General features: G+C 39.1%; 1 protein-coding gene across 1 annotated transcript in view; it reads left to right on the plus strand.

The window, feature by feature from the left end:
* fstl4 (follistatin-like 4) overlaps positions 1-8,696 on the plus strand; it is a 231,170-nt gene extending 222,474 nt beyond the window's left edge. The window contains exons 13-16 of the mRNA XM_084386854.1: positions 420-569; positions 3,976-4,083; positions 6,040-6,149; positions 6,314-8,696. Coding sequence (XP_084242980.1) covers positions 420-569; positions 3,976-4,083; positions 6,040-6,149; positions 6,314-7,016 — 1,071 coding nt within the window. The 3' untranslated portion in view covers positions 7,017-8,696. The remainder of the gene's footprint in view (positions 1-419; positions 570-3,975; positions 4,084-6,039; positions 6,150-6,313) is intronic.
* Positions 8,697-18,111: the final 9,415 nt, after the last annotated feature.

Raw genomic sequence — 18,111 nt, forward strand, 5'->3', positions numbered from 1 at the left:
TCAGTCGAAAAGAAATGAAGGTGTTTGAGGAAAAGATTTCATTCAGACGATTTTAATAAATGTTTATTTTGTTATAAATGTCCGCTGGTTTGTCTAGATGAGACTCTTATTCCTCGGCTGGATCGTGTCGAGACTTTGAAGCTGCACTGAAACTCACATCTGGACCTTCGACCCGTTGGACCCCATTGAAGTCACTATATGGAGGAACATCCTGGAGTGTTTTCCTCAAAAACCTTCATTTCTTTTCCACTGAAGACAGAAAGACATGAACATCTTGCATGACGTGTGGGAGAGTAGATTATCAGGAGATTTTAATTCTGAAGTGAACTAAGATTGTTTGCACTGGGACAGTATTTTTACAATTCTCCATCTCCAACATTCTTATTTCTATAATGCAAACATGTATATCGTCCCTGCAGGACGAGCTGTGTCCCAGAAGCGCGGGCGTCTCTCCACACGAGTGTGTCTGGGCGTCCGCGGTCAGCGTGAGGGAGAAGTACGTGTACGTGACCCAGCCGCTTCACAACAGACTTCTGCTGATCGACACGCAGGCGCAGAGAGTCGTCCAGGTGAGGATGCGTGTTTTCTCAGTCTTTCGTGTCTCTCAACCCAGACAGAAACATCGTGTCGGCCCAGATCCGGCCCACATCTGGTACGTGTGGAATCAACATGCCCAGATGTGGGCCGGATCTCTGCCGACACGATGTTGCTGTCTGGGAGACAACAACTCACTGCATGATAAAGCTTATAGGATACAATTAAAATGACACTAAAATTCTAAATATCATGGCAGAAATGCCCCTGTATTAGTGATGGGAAGTTCGGATCATTTTACTGACTCGTTCGACCACGTTCATCAAACTGAACGAATCTTTATTCGAGTTATTTCGTTCATTTAAGTGGCTTTAAATCTTATGCTTTTAACAGCCAAATTCCCCCAAAACATCCATCTACGCAATCTTGATCATATCCTGAATTAAGAAATCATTATAATGCAGCCAAAGATACTTTACAGGGAACGTATTAATTACCTAACAATATTAATTTACCTTCCGAGTCTTTGGTTCATTTGTCATGTGACACGTGCAATTAACGAATCGTTCATGAATGACCCAACACTTCCCTGTGTGAGTATTTGTCTCATATTTATATCATAATATAGCTGAGCAATTTATATCATATGATACCCAGCCCAGGTCCGGCCCACATCTCGTACGCGTTGAACCCACATGAACCCACATGAACCCGGATGTGGCCCGGATCTGGGCCGACACTATGTTGCCGTCTGGGTATAGTTGTGCTGTTTTTGTCCTGAATAGCATGAGTGCAAATGTGAAATTGATTTTAGCTGACATACAGTAAGAACTGTCAAACCTATGTGGATCATTTGATCGTGAACCAATTCGATAAGAAAGATTTGAGTTCATATGGAGATGTCTGACTTGAATCCATGATTGCAGACTAGTTGTGACGGTATCAAATTTTCATGTCACGATAATCGATTACGTTTTTATCACAGTATTGAATTAAGTTACAAAACTTTAGTGTTGTCCTCGTAACAAGTCTAATAACTTTTTAGTTCTTAGAACAAAAAGAACTCTTAAGTTTAAATTACACAGAAATGTTTAAAGTAAACATGTTGTAAACAGATTGCAAAAGCACTATAAAGAACAATAATAAAGAATCAGAAGATTTTTAATCTATCTAGTCCTCATTAAAATGTTTAATAAGTATAAATGTTTGAAAATAAATAGCCTGTTAAGTCTTTAAAGGGACAGTTCACACTAAAATGAAAATTAAGTTTACTCACCCTGGTGTTGTTCTAATGCATAAGGCCCTTCTTTCTTTATGGACTAAAAAAGGAGAATTTAAAAAAAAAAATGTCCCACTTGCGCTCGTCCATATAACGGCAGTGAATAGTGACCAGCATCACGCTTTTAAAAAAAGATACAAAAGTATCACAGAAGGATCCCATGTGATACACTGTTGTAAATTTTAAATCAGTCGATGGAAAAGTATTCTAAAAAACGCATTCTAAGAATTTTAAGTAATTCATAATAAGGATTTATTCACAGTATTTTAAAGTGCCCACGATAACAATACCATGCATGCTTACTATAATGATATATCGTAATACTGCACATGTCTATTGGAGACTAAATCGATTTCTAGAACCTTTCGAGGAGACACATGTGAGATGTCTGGGGTCTTTTTCACAGGGAAAACATCCGACACACAGGAGACTTCAGCTAAAGTCTTGTTTTCCTCTGTTCCAGGGGAATCAACTGAAAATTTTAACTAGATTTTTCATCACATCATGTTTTCTTCACATATTTTAGAATTTTAACTAGATTTTTCATCACATCATGTTTTCTCCCCATATTTTACTCTTTCTCTTATCCAGTGCTGCACAATAAATGAGTGTTTTTCTTATATGGATGAAGAATCAATAATGCACAGCAACAGAGAACAATGGAAAGCATAAGATGAAAGTGCTTTCAGAAAGCAGAGCGTGTCGAGGGTCGTGTGGATGTCACTGGATCATGGCTAATAAATCCTTCTAACATGATCACAGGGGCTCAGTGACGAATAAACTACGACAACGCCATATGATCCCCACAATAATGCTGCATTTTTAACTAATGATGGAAGTGCATGCTAACATTCAGAGCTGCCAGTGCTTCTGTTTTTTACATGATAATGCAACTACTAATGAGATCTCTGTTGGATCTAAACAGAAGTTGTTTCTTTTGCAAGTCAATCTAACTTTAAATCTTTCAGCTTACACTGCCTCTTTTACATGCAAATCTGATGCCGACAAAGTTTAAATGATTGATGGATGGATGGATGGATGGATGGATGGATGAATGGGATGGATGGATGGATGGATGGATGAATGGGATGGATGGATGAATGGGATGGATGGATGGATGGATGGATTGATGGATGGATGGGTGGATGGATGGATGGGTGGATGGGTGGATGAATGGAGGGAGGGATGGATGGATGAATGGAGGGATGGATGGATGGGATGGATGGATGGATGGAGGGATGGATGGATGGATGGATGGATGGATGGATGGATGATGGATGGGTGGATGAATGGAGGGATGGATGGATGGATGGAGGGAGGGATGGATGGATGGATGAATGGAGGGATGGATGGAGGGATGGATAGAGGGATGGATGGAGGGATGGATGGATGGATGGATGGATGGATGGATGGATGGATGGATGGATGAATGGAGGGATGGATGGATGGATGGATGGATGGATGGATGGATGGATGGATGGATGGATGGGTGTGTGGATGGATGTGGATGGATGGATGGAGGGAGGGAGGGATGGAAGGAAGGAACATCACTCCTGTGTGCTTGGAGCCCCTGTTTACATCTGGTATTAAAATGCTTCTGACCTAATACATAAACATTATGGAAAGAGCCATTTTATGGAGGGTTTAAACTTTATCAGCTGGAGACCCAAGTTTGGTTTGAAGGGAAAACGTAAAGCACAATGTTCTCTCACCGTTCCTGATCTCTAACACACACTCGCAGCGTTCGGCTGGTCTTGTGTCTGTCAGAGCAGAAACTGAAGCTGTTCTCCGTATGCTTTTCTATCGCATTCTCATGTAAATTGCGTGAGCTTATTTCGTCCCCACACATTTACCCTCCTCTGAACAAATCAGGACAGAAGTGGTTGAAAGTGGACAGAAGAGAGCACCAGGTGTAAACGGGAATGTGTCTCCCTCGTCTACTTGTGATCCAATCGACCAAAACACATCTTTACACCAGCTGTAAACAGGGCCGTGGAGAGATTTGGTTCTGCTTCAGCTTCATTTGGAGCTTACATTTATTCTGAAAGTGTTGGTACTAAAACCACGTCCTTTATTAGGTCACTTGCCAAACTAAGTTGCTTCACTCATCGCAGTTGCAGTGAATGAATGTCCCTCTCTCTCTCTCTCTGTTTGAATGACAGGCTGTGGAAACAGACGCCATGCCCGTCAAACTCTTCTACGACAAATCTCACGATCAGCTGTGGGTCTTGAGCTGGGGAGACCTGCTGAAGTCCCGCTCTACGCTACAGGTGAGCTTCGAGTCACGAGTCATGTTTCACCCTGTTAAGATCTTAGAGATCTTAAAGACTCTCAAGCAAATTAAAAAGCTCACACATTCGTCACGCCATGATGTTTTTTAGCCTGAGAGTTCAATCAGTGGGGTTTGAGAGGCTGTTTATCTGCTAACAGCCTGTATTTTTGAACACACAGTCTGTATTTTTGAACGTTAGGTGTAAATGTGTGGCAGTCTTTGTTTGACATACATTTCTGCACCGATCGCAGCTTGTTTAATTGCATGTGTGCACGCTCATTATTTTCAGTTCCCTGCCAGGTAGACCTCCTGACTAGAACTGTGTGCAAATGAGACGCTTTCTACGTTATGTGTAAGATTTTTGCCTGGTTCCCACTTTATTCTCTGCCGGGTTTGATCATCACTGTCCTCATGTCAAAGCACACGTCTGAGAAACACACAGCCTCAAAGACAGAGCAAATGAAAGGCTTTTTATTTAACAAACAATTTGTATTTCCAGTCCCCATACACATGAATAATTCACGTTTTATTAAATAGTGGGAAAGTCCTCAGGTGTATTTGCTTGTTCAGCATGCCCACAGAGCGCCAGCCACGCAGAATAATGAAGGCGTTTGCTATGAATCACTCAGAAATGCTAAAGAGCACTTTTAACGGGAAGCGGTATAATCGGCTGCAGGGGATATGGATTCACACCACAAATAAATGGCTTGATAATATTCAACTCATTTTGAATGCGTGCAATTGACCCGGGCATGGGCAATTTGTCAGGCCCGGAGGCAGTGCTCAGCTTGAGAGGTGAAATATCAAACCCATTTTTTTTAAATGGCTCAATATTCTTAGTCAAACATCTGAACCTGCTTGTCAGCTCATTAGATTAAACAAATTAGGGCTGAGGAGAGTGAGGGGAAATGCAGCCGCATGTGTGCGCTTGGCTCTGATCCTGCTCTCATCACACTGATACACAAACCAACAACTCATAGTTTGCATTCATAATCAGCAGCACTGGCCACTTATTAACAAGCCAAATACTGATTTTTTTTTTTTCTAGAGGCATAGTTTCCAAGCGATTTCAGAATAATCCTCGTGAACTAAGCTGCTAAATATCCTATGACATATTCTAAATACAAATATGGCGTGATGAATGGCCCTTGTGAAATTAAAGTGTGCTTAATTGTATTGAATGTGCACTCGTTTTGTACGTTTTAAAGAACTGTACTTGCAGATATTGTCAGGGCTGGGGTGAAGGGATGAGGCGAGGACTCAATTTGACAGATTAAGGGCTTTTAATTAGTAAAAAAATAAAACAAAACTATCCCGAGGGGGGAAAACAAGTCAGGCGACTTGAATAATTCTGATACTGCAGAAGTCATTAAGCGGTGCATTTTCAGTTGACTTTGGGGAAACCACTTGAAACATTTGTTGTGTTGAGCTATTTCAGCTGCTTTTGTTTGATTTGTACTACTAAAAGTCTGCAAGTTTTGTCAGTAAACCTGATTTGCAATGGGGGTTGAATAATTACAACTGTGTGCATGCTAATAAGCAACTAGTTCAAAGTGAGAATTGGACTCTAAACTAAAGTGTTACCATTTTTCTAACAGATGAATTAATGTGGCAAACAAATTTTTTTTTTAAATTAATCTGTTTCCGTATTATACATGATAATTACCTGTAAAGGGAGCTGGGAAACCACCATAAGCATGATTAAACACTCATCATGGGCCTCTAGGATAGTTTTGCACCAGTATTTAGAGTAAATTCATATAATGTCTTGTCATTATATAATAAAATATCAAAGCAAGTATCATTCATTGCACAGACTGAAAGCACGCTGTTTTCATAGATTATTTCATTTGTTATATTACAACAGAATGTGTTATTTATTCTTTTAAGATCTTTGCTTATCCGATCACTCTACACGATTGTAATATTACTTTCTCTTGTTTCCACTTTTGAGGTGATCACTTCTGCGAGCGCGGTGGAGCAGCGTCAGATCGTTCACACTCCGTTTGAAAGAGTGGAGGATTTCTACATTCCTCCCACCAACCTCATTATCACCCACGTAAGGTAGGAAACGATCGTCACTGCTCAGCGTGCATGACCTCTGTCAGATTTTCAACATAATTCTTCCAAAATTGGGAAGTGAGTAAATGATGGCTGTAATTAACAGGGCAGCACTTAATAAATCACCAGAAAGATCATTAACCTGTCTTTGACAATTGTCATCTTAGGTTTGGCTTTGTCTACTTAAAATGGGAGCCTGCGGTGCATAAAATCGACCTTGAGACCCTCCGTCTCGTCAAGACCATCAGTCTGAAGAACTACAGCTGTATTCCAGCCAGCATGGCCTACACTCACTTAAGCGGCTACTATTTTATCGAGTGCCAAGTCGAGAACAGTTCATCTCCGAGCTCGCAGCTTCTCATCGACAGCGTAAGCGACACAGTCGTCGGACCCAATCCCAACATCAACGGCCGGCCGTTCGTCTCTCCGGACGGGCGTTTCGTCGTCTCCGTGGATAAGCGGCGTGGCAAACTCCAAGTCCAGGCCATCTCCTTCAGCGGTGAGCTGCAGATAAGCCATGAAGTGGATGTCTCGATTCCACTCGCAGACTTGGAGTTTCAGCCTTCCTTCACGGAGGCCAACCAGTACGTGGTCGTGACCTCTTCGGCTCAGGGCTCGGAGCTGGTTTTCTCGGACCTGGCGACGGGAAGAGAAAAAGCCCTTCAGAATGTCAAGGATCCGATTCCAGCCACCAGCTGGCCTTGGGGAGACGCCAATAGGGTGGTGGTCTCCAGCGGGGTGTTTGGACGCTACTTGGTCACGTCGTCGACCGAGTCCCTGTTCGTTCTGGACGGCAAACAGAGCAGCCCTCACTGTGAGGTGTCCGACGTCAAGAGAGGGAACACAGTGGTGTGGGTGGGTGAGGTATGAGTGGTGTACCGCGGGCCGGTTCTGCAGAGGATTGCGTCGGCCGACTGGGCCAAAGCTCGGGAAAACCTTTAAGGGATGCCAATGGACTTGACCCTAGTAGTGAGTTAAACGAACACGGGTTTCTGTATAAGTACACACACATGCACACATATTCAACAAACCTTATAGAACAACGGAACGAATGAAAACACCCTTCAGTGCAACAGTGAGCTAATTTATTTGCACTTCCTTGTTAGCAGATGTAGTGTTAAGAAGCAGAGAGGTTAGGTGATGACTGAACTATGCACAATGCTTTTTTAAAGTTTTTCAGTGTTTTTCTTTTTTCATTGTGTTCACTTGTGATATACAGTCACTGCAGGAAATGTGTCCATCAGTGTCACGTCTGTTTATGTCAGTGTAGAAGATTGTGTTGTTTGCATCGTCCCAGTGTTTCTGGCTTCACTTTTCAACAGCTTATTGTCTGTTTGTTTTTTAGTATTGTTAGTACAACACTTAATAATAAACTTGTCAGAGTAGCATTTAGCATTTTCCTCTTTGTAAGCCATCTAAGGCATGTGTTGAATCATTTTAATCTCATTGGTGCACTGTGACACATGACGGCGTACCGCGGAAGCTATAAAGGATACCTGAAACAAACAGCGACAGCTTCTGATTGGCTGAAGTCACTCACAGGCATGTGGGAAGTCATTCCCTTTTCAGGGACCCAGAGTTACAGTCGTAACTGAGACTTTCCCTTTCGAGGGAACTCAACGCTTCGTCAGATTGTTGACGCTATGGGAACGTTAATACCCACTGCGGTCCAAATCCGCAGACAGCAACATAGTGTCGGCCCAGATCCGGGCCACATCTGGTACATGTGGATTCAACGCATACCAGATGTGGGCCGGATCTGGGCCGACAATATGTTGCTGTCTGTGTAGAATCTGATGAAGGGAAACTCCTGACAATAAAGCCTTAGAGGCCGGCATGCTCCTAGTAGAACGGGCCCTTATGACTAGAGACGAAGTAAGGTCAAGCGCATCGTAAGCTATAGAGCCATAGTAATAGCCTCAACAATCCAACAAAACAGTCAACCCAACTGAAATGGAGGACAGTAATGAAATGAAAATTTACCGTCTGGTACAAAAAGTGGTTTTGGTCTTCATGACGACTGTGAGGGGGGTGAATTTTTTTATAACTCATCCGTTTAAATTATATTAAGCCTTAAAGTTCTGCATAATTAGGGGTGTGCACTTGAGTGACAGTTTGATTGAGTGACTCTAAACACTTGAGTGACAGTTTGATTGCTGCTGATGTCACTACTAGCCTGCTGTCTGTTAGCGTCACGTCACCTCAGCTAATCCGCCTCGTTGCCAAGATGGCGACGGCCCACTTTGGGCTTCAAAAATGCTCTTTAGAAACCAACGGGTGACGTCACACACACTATGTCCATGTTTCTTTACAGTCTCTGCTCCTGAGGGGCAAACAAGTCCACTTCTGCCTGGCCAAACTTCCTCCAAATCAACTCCAAAAAGACAAGGACAAAGTAACACGGAGCACTTACTGAAGACACAGAAGCTGACGCTGTTTGTTTCGGATGGCCTTTAGAGCTTCTGCATTATTAAGTAGGAATTGCGAGATATATACTTGCAATTCTGAGGAAAAAAGTCACATTTTCTCGCAATTGCGAGTTTAGATTACAAAAAAAAATAAAAAGAGTAATAAAAAGATAATTAGGACTTTATTCTGTGGCTGAAAGAAGCTTCCATATAATTCTGTCCGAACACAAGCCACCCATAGGTCCAGAGCCATCTTTAGTTACGTTAAAGTATTCAATCTTTAGTTACGTTAAAGTATTCCTACATTCATAAATGACATTCAAACACACAGTTGCAGAATAGAATGGAGAGTAACAATGAAAGTAAAGTATATTTTTGTCGAATAGAGTTAGGATATGAGTTCCACTGTGTTATTTGTAATAAAAAAAACAGCGTTTCGTCTGGCTCATCAGATTTTTGGAAGTCAACAGTAAAACATGCTGCACATTCAACACACATGAAGCAAATTAGCGCACTGTTGCACTGAACACACATCATCACTACTGAGACGACCACAGGCGCAGCTTTAAATCACCCTGTTCGAGACAAAACGGCTAAATTGGCAATTCGGTGTGTGCTTTCAGGCTCAGACAGATATGCATGACTACACTATTACTTTAGAAAGCCAGATGGTTAGACCTCAACGAGCATCACATTGGACACAGATATGATCAATTTAAGGCCCAAACAAACCTAATTAAACTCAGTGGGCTCACAATCATTCAATAAATGCGCTCCTCGTATATTAACTTTCGAGTGATTGGAGTTTGTGTCCTTCACAAACCAGAGTCAATGCTCTTGTAAGAGAACAGTTAGAGCAGTGTGAACATTGTGTGTCCAGTTTATGAGGGAAATGGCTTGAACAAAATATGAGTTTGTCCCAAGAGAAATGATCAACATTAAAAGTGGTGAACGTAAAATGTGTTTTGTTCAAGACTAAACTAGCTGCACATGTTTTATATAATAATACAGTATGTCCTGCACATAGAATATGCCATTCTTTTAAAATATCTGCATTGTGTGTGTGCGTGTGTGTGTGCGTGTGTGTGTGTGTGTGTTTGTTCACGGTTCTTTTTAGCACTGAAATTCCAGCCTGACTTTTGCCAACGAGGCAGAAATGAAGCATCTTGTGCCTCATTGAGTCACATTTAAGTCCTCCTCCATTTGTCTTCATTACACTCTATTGTCCCTAGACTGTTTCAGCCTGTTCTTGTCCTCATCATGTACATTTGTTTCTCCAGTGCGTTATAGACCTCTTCACGGCCTCAACCTGTGTATGTGTGTCATGAAAACCTTTATTAAGAGCTGAGGCTCATGAAATGTGTTGCCAATCAGTAGGTCAAGAACCAAAGGCTTTATTTGTTTGGTTATAATCCTTTTCATTTCGATTTTTTTATGTATCAGTTATATAATCCATGAGTATATTCTGATAATTAAGTGCATTTTTTTTTATTAAATGGCATTTCCTTATAAAGTTGAGCTGTCACGAGCATCAGATAATAAGAATGAAACTGTTTATGTGGTGTATTTGCTCTGGCTTTTATTGCTTGATTCTGTGTATGTGTAAGATTCGTTTCTCCCAAACTACATTTTGTATGGCGAATAAAACCCGGTCCTTAAGTGTGTATGTTAGCACCACTTGTTCTTCAGTTTGACTCACATATAGACATTAAACTCACACTATTACACCAAACACTCAACATTTACATTTCAATCACGACAAAATGCCAAGGGCCTAAACTCAATGACGAGAAATGATTTATTTTCATGTACGTATTTCTTTATTTAAATAACCTTTAACAGTCTTTTAGCTGTCTTTGTGCTGGTTAATCTATATCTCTATGCAACACAGTTTTCAGCATTAAGGCAATAACTGTTGAAATGTTAACGTTTTGCAACCCAGTAATTGCTACTGTTGTTTTTTGATGATTTGATTGATTGATTTCTGTCTCTGTATGTCGTGTAACTGACCACACCAGCAAAGTTCTCGTCTCGTTCTCAGCTTGTCTCGTGGTCCAGCGGCACCATGTTCTGTTCATGTGTGTGTGTGTGTGTGTGTGTGTGTGTGTTGATTTGCTGTAAAATTGTGAAATGTTACACTTTTCGAAAAGATAGTGGCTTTACTTAATTCACAGATGTGCTTCATGGGATGTAGAACAAAGTTGAAATGTCATGGTCATAATTTTAGTGAACTAAGTATCTGTAATAAACATTAAAACAAATCCGATTCCTGAGGTCCCGGTACACCCAAGTGATTTATTAGCATTGGTTGTATAGAAACTTTTATTGTATAATGTAATATAGTGTTGCCTGGGATATATATTTCTTCCAGTTTTACAATAAAAGATGAGACCCGAAACGTTTCATGTTTTTTCTAATATGCTTTACACAGAATTCGTCTTTGTCCAACCCTGCTATATGCTGTGACACTAAACCAAAAATATCAAGTCTATTTTGTGATTATTAAAAGGCACGCTGAAACGGAGTGATACAATAGCATTTACTCATCTGTCTACTGAGTGAACTTACGGTGATGGGTTGAAATACTGTGGCTCTTTAGAGTTTTTAACGCTAACTTTAGTCAGGAACTAAACTTTTTAACTTTAACAGTAACTTTAGAGTTAGAGTCAGGAACAATAATACTGTAAGCACATATTTATTAAGGTCATACGTTTAAGAATCAAACAGTAATCTAAATATTGGAAGGAATTTCAAATATTGGAATTTTAGACACTGTTACAATGATCCTAAAAAGTGAAACGAGTCCAAGGTATTTTGGTTGTAAATCACAGGTGGGCTTCTTCTAGAGGGTCACTGGTGTGTTGGGCCGGTCTTTGTGATTTAAAGAAACAGTTGGAGGCCCTTCAATGACAAAAAAAAAAAAAAAAAAAAAAGGCATTGTATGCAGTGGGACTGCCATTACTGGTAACACTTTATAATAACTGCATGCTATTAATCATTAGTTAAGCATTACTAAACAGTTAATTCGTCATTTATAAAGCATTAATAGACATTAATAAGCAGTTTATAAATACAGCTATAAATGCTTTATTCTTGATTTATAATCATATCTATAATGTGTTTAATAATTGTATTTCCATACTTTATTTATGATCAATTTATCAAATGAAGTATAGCATTATTTACAAACTAGGTGTTGTCATTGATTAATAAGATTACTTAGAAAGTGTAAGTAAATGTAGTAGATGCAGGGAGTTATAAAGCATTTAGTAGTGGTCAGTTCACTATTTGTGTGAGCTCATCTAAAGTGAGGACTAGTTATGCCTTGTAAAGCATTTAGAAAATGTATATTTAAATCTTCTAAACAGAAAAAGGAAACAAACACACACAGCGATACAGAACATAGAAATATTTAACAGTCTTTAAATCTCCTTTATAAACGCTTTACAAAGCATAACTAGTCCTCACTTTAGATGAGCTCACTGAAATAGTGAACTGACCACTACTAACTGCTTTATAACTACCTGAATTAACCCTGAATTACAGTAGAAATACATGTTAATAAAGCATTTATTAACACACTAAGTAACTATTACTATATGTCTGAATAATATGTATTTAAACTGTTTATTAATCATTTACTCACACTTTCTAAGTGATCTTATGAACCACTGACAACTCCTAAATAAACAGTTTGTAAATAATGTAATACTTCATTTAGAAATGATAAATTGATCATTAATAAAGAATGAAAATACAATTATTAAACACATTATAGATATGCTTTAAAATCAAGAACAAAGCATTTATAGCTGTATTTATGAACTGTTTATTAATGTCTATTAATGCTTTATAAATGACGAACTAACTGTTTACTAATGCTTAACTAATGATTAATAGCGTGCAGTTATTATAAAGTGTTACCCAATTACTTTATTATTTATGTTATATTTAATAATTTCACTCTTAATTGTCTTAAAGGGCATATTTCACCGCTGGAAAGATGAATGTGTATTTAAATTGGGTCATTTATGTAGAAATGTGAAATTATTTTAGAAGTTGGAATCTTCTAGACTGAGAAAAGCCTGAACATGTATTTTTGGCTCATGTGGATGAAAGACAACAACTCCCAGAATGCACTTGCTTCGCTGCTCTACGAGGCCACTCCCAAGCCACGCCTACCGGTTACAGAGGGCAGTATCGGGAGAAATGAGACAGCTAGGCTACTAGTCGCCTCGAAACTGAAAAGACGGCGTTTTATCGTGAGATCCCCCTATGGGCGGGTTAAGGACATGCGGGACTAGCGCCTCCTACTGGCTGGAGTCTCTCGCCTCTGGACAAAAGAGCCTCTGATGAGCTAAACGATGATTTTTGTGTCATCTGAGTTTTTTTTTTCCAGACACACAATACAGAAATCTCTCGTCTCACGGGGACATGAGGGAGGGAAACACGGTCATTCGAGAATACTACCGGGTTTCTAATGATACAAAGCTTAACGCTAATCGGTGAAGGATCCCTTTAATTTATAAACGTATTCTATCTCTTTCTTACAATCATGACCGAAAACAAAAACAGCATTGAATCTTCGTCTCTCTCTCTCAGCTAAAATGAAATGATACTAAAACTGCCAGCAGGTGGTGGCAAATCAGTAGCCCCTTTCACACATACAGTCTTTACTGGTAAATTACCAGTAACAGATCATGTGTGAACATGTGTAAATATACCAGTAAATTGGTTCCGGCAGTCTACCAGTAAGGGAAGTTGTAACTTTACCAGTATATGTGCTGTGTGAACGCGGATTGGAGATTATTTTGCACGTACGAGGTCAGAACGCGCTGACGTAAGAAGTGATTTGGGCCAATCAGAAACCATTGTAAGAATTGAGAAATTAGGAGATGCCGGATAGTCTGGTTGAAGAGCGACCAGACCCTGAGAGAACAAAGGACCTCTCTGGAAATTAACATTTGAGCTCCTCCTCGTGCACTATTGAGACGAAAGTCTCACCTCAGAGTCATCCTACATCTCTTTCCCTCATCCCCCTCTCCTTCTCCCCCAATGCGAAGATCACCAAGGACTCGCCCAAGAATATATGGTTTAATGTGAATGATTATCATCGAATATTTTTCATGTTTGGTATCATTTAAAATGTCTCATTTCCAAATAAGTAAAACAAAAGGTAATAAGGTTTTTAAGAGTTTAGGGATAACTGACACACAAAGGAAGGTGGTCTCTAGACAAATGGTCTCCTACCTCCCCAAAAGGTGCAACTTCTGAATGCAAATTTCCATTGTTAAAAGATGTTTCCAAGTGAAAGAGGTTCTGTCTATATAATGAAATGCAGCCGGTGATTCGGGGCCTTTCTGTACCTCAGATTAGCCCGTGAGGCTGCGAGTGAGAGTGAGATCTCTCAGCCTCATGTATATCGTAATGTCGGCTTCGCATCTTTTCTCTTTATTCCAGAGCATTTTATGTTTTGTATCGATTATCTTTGAATTGATTATGAAATTGGCATGATACATTTACCTGACATAAATTGTTACATTTGATTATTCTAACTGACTTTGACATTATTTTCATTAAAGAGTTAAAAGGAATAGTCAAACATTCGCTCATAATTAATGATGCACAGATATCATTAAAACCTTTTCAATTATGGAGTCAGATGAAATAACGAGAGAATACATATCCAAATGTATTGCATTTAATCAAAAAATACTTTGCCTCGAGAAAAGGACAGTAACACGTAAAGACCTTCCGCGCTGGTCGGACGCCTCCATTGGGCCAATCGAGCGCGAGCTTACACCACTGACAGAGCAACGGCTCTGAGCCATTCATAAAGTGATGACACAGATGATGCGTTTACTCAACACTATTTACAAATGTCTTCAAATTGGAGAAACTAAAGCGCTTCTCCTCGTCCGGCGGGTGAAGAGATTTGTCAACGGCTTAGAGGAACAGTTAGCGATACTGTCATGTATGATAAAATAACTAGCCTTCTTCAGGAACAAGGCATAAACTTCCGGTTAATGACATCATCACAGTTAGTCGCTGAATCATTCACTCAAGCGATTCGTTCAAAATGACTGATTCATTCAGGGACAAAGTAAGTGACCGTCTTTATGAGTGAGTCGTTGAATCATTCAAAGACCAATGTGTTCATTCAGTAACGAAACTGAAACTGTTGTTTGAAGATGTGCAGTAGATATACTGTCAAAATAGAACAAAAACAGTCAATACTGTGTCTAAAATGGAAGCCACCTAATATTGACTACGTGTTTATGGAACTGTTGTATAAAATCAATATTACATTTGCAAATGTGCTGCTGATATTCTGGAAAACAGCACTCTTGCTTGTGTGGTATTGCTTATAAATATTAAAAACAAGAACTTATACTGAGATATTTCAGCCCCATATCTAGGCTTTTTGGGGCCTTTTTATTCATTTTAAAGTGTTGTGAGGCCCTTTCAAGTGAAACTGGTGTGCCGTTATTGTTCAGGCTTTGAATTGGAGTTGTAATAGGCGTTTAATTCCAGTGTCATTACACTTAATGATGGAGATCCTTCTGGCAGTGGTTATCTGAGCATCTTGACTGATGAATGGCTTCTACACAGAGGTCAGCATTGATAACCTTCATAAATCTCTCTCCATGGTCCGGGTGGTCAAGTTAAGATAAGACCACATGATGCCTTCCTTTACTCCAGCTCAACTTAATCTATATGCTTTAGTGTTCTACACTCTCTTCTATCTGTTGCAATTATTCGCAACAACTTGCCAGTGAAAGATGCTGTCAATAGGCCGTCCATCACTGTCACTGCAGGAGGAGTCACCAGAATCTCTGCGAACAAATCCATACGAGCTACTCTTGCTTTTTCTGCCTAGCTTAGAGAGAGAAGCTATTGATCGTGAGCACAGAGAGTTGATTAGCTGAAAAAGTTTACTAAAAAAGGAGAGCGATAGACATCGGATTACTCTCAGAATATTTCGCTTTTCAACAAAAAGTCTTTATAAATGCACAAAAAGAAAATAAAGCCTATTTTTCAGTTGTTAAGCACATTGACTGTGAAAAAAATGATGTATTCTGTACTGTTTATACATTGTGGTGTTTGTTGTGCAGCATTTAAACTGAATTTACTGACATATTTTGTTTGTAAGCAAATTTATTAATGCCTATTTTTAATGTACAATTAGTTATTAATTAATCAAATGTTTTATTATTATTTCCGAGACACTTGAGGTCCTCCCTAAAAGACATGCAGGTAAACAGATCAAATAGTTATTTTTCAGTAAATGCTTTATATTGATTGTTTTATGTTATTTATTTCTAATAGTATATCATTTACATATATATAGGTTTGCACAACTTGGCCAAAAAATTATATTACAATTATTTTGTCATTTATGATGATTTTTAACTCATTTGATTCGATTTGGTTATTATTAACTCCAATTATAAAAATGAAGACATAAATATATTACTGTTGTAGTTTACAGAATATTTGGTCATAAAATAATATTATTTTTATAATATAAGTTACCAATAAATTCCTTGAGCTTCTAACATTTCAAATCCTCTTCCATTTATTTGGGAATACTGGTGAAATTCAGTTTCTGTCCACATACATTTTGGAAATTATGCAAATGCATAAATAAAGTGAATCGATTTTTTTTTTTTTTTTGTTATCTATTTTCATTTTATATTTGATTTAACTAGCTCTTCATCAACTCACAAACCCCCTGCAGTTCCCTTATGAACACCCAGGGGTTGCAAACCCTCATTTTGGGAAACCCTGTTCGTTTTCGATCGATTCCTTCACATGTGGATGTTTCTTGAAGGCCAGATGTATCCTTCCTTTGAGAACAGGGAGTTTCAGTTCCCTGAGTGAACCGTGCCAGCTGAAATGAGGGAACTGGTTTTATTTGCCATGTCATTCACAGTTGTGAATCATGTGTTCAGTGAAAGCACACATCTGCCAGCCTCACGAGACTGAAAGCTTGAGAGGACGAGGACTGTCTCTGAGATGTGTGATCTGCAGCTGGAAGTCTTCTGCTGGATTCTGTCAGTGATGGATTTATGCAGGGATTTATCTCCTACACAACTGCAGCTGTGCAAATGGTTTGTGCTGTGATTCTCTGTTAATCAACACTCAGCATATAAGCAATCAAACAGCATCATACAATTATTTTAGATACAACAGAAAAAAATTGCATTTCAAAACAAATAACTGATAAAAAAGCAACGAGAATCAAATCCGCAGTGCATGCTGGAATCTAGGACAGTCACATCACTATATAATCAATGAGCAAATATACAAGAGATCCTGTTCAGAATTAAGTCAAAATTACTTTGAAAGTATCACAACTAGAAGCAACAATGAAGAGTTTCTATTAAGACCAAGTGCAAATAGCCTGTCCTGTTGGCAAAATATTAACACTAACTCGCCCACCATATTACAAAAGAAACCCAATCAAAACCAGTATCAGTGATGTGGAGAGTACTGGAAGTACTGCGGATTAACACGACCGACCCAAATTCGAATCTGATCCCATGCTTTCACGTGTGATATTAGCTTGGAGAGGTGTTTCCTTTTAACAAAAATGAAGAAAATATGTATAATGTTCTTGAGTTTATCAGAAAGGCTGGTTCATAGACTGTGACGTGTGATGCTCATATTGTTTTACCACTCTCAAAAACTGTGGAGAACACCCCTTACTGATCAGCCAGTTTAATATGGTTGGAGGGGCTTTAGGGACAGGGACAGGAAAGGTAGGCAGCATGATTTTAATAAATATAATCATATACATTGAATTTGTTGAGTCAGCAATTTGTTGAGTCAGACCCATATGTTGAGTCAACACTTATTTGCAAATAGTATCTGCCACCATTTGCACTATAAGCATGAAAAGCATCAACACCATACACTGCATGTACTTAGTGTGGATAGCATTAGGGATATACTGTAGATTCACAGCACATTTGACAGTGTAGAGCATGAAAACTGAACAATTCTCCAACAATTTGAACAATTCTAACCAAGCAAGTCTGTTTTATGCTTTTTCCTGGAGTGAAATGGGATCTGCAGGTATTTCCAGTCAGGATTTGGTCACACTTTAGATTAGGGTACAATTTTCGCTATTAACTTTTCACTGTGATTTTTGCCTTAAACTACTAATTACTGCTTATTAATAGCTAGTAGGATAGTTAAGTTTAGATTCAGGGATGTAGAATATGGTCATGCAGAATAAGGCATTAATATGTGCTTTATAAGTACTAATAAGCATCCAATATTCTAGTAATCTGCATGCAATAGTGAGAATTAGACCCTAAACTAAAGTGTTACCCAGGATTTAGACCGTACCGTAGTACTGAGACTGCTCTCATTAGAGTTACAAATGATTTGCTCTTATCATCCGATCGTGGTTGTATCTCTCTATTAGTGCTACTCGATCTTAGTGCTGCATTTGATACTATCGACCACAACATTCTTCTGGATTGGCTGGAAAAATACATTGGCATGAGTGGAATTGCATTAGCATGGTTTAAATCATACTTATCTGA

The sequence above is a fragment of the Rutilus rutilus genome (assembly GCF_951802725.1).
Source record: "Rutilus rutilus genome assembly, chromosome: 18".
Classification (NCBI taxonomy): Eukaryota; Metazoa; Chordata; class Actinopteri; order Cypriniformes; family Leuciscidae; genus Rutilus; species Rutilus rutilus.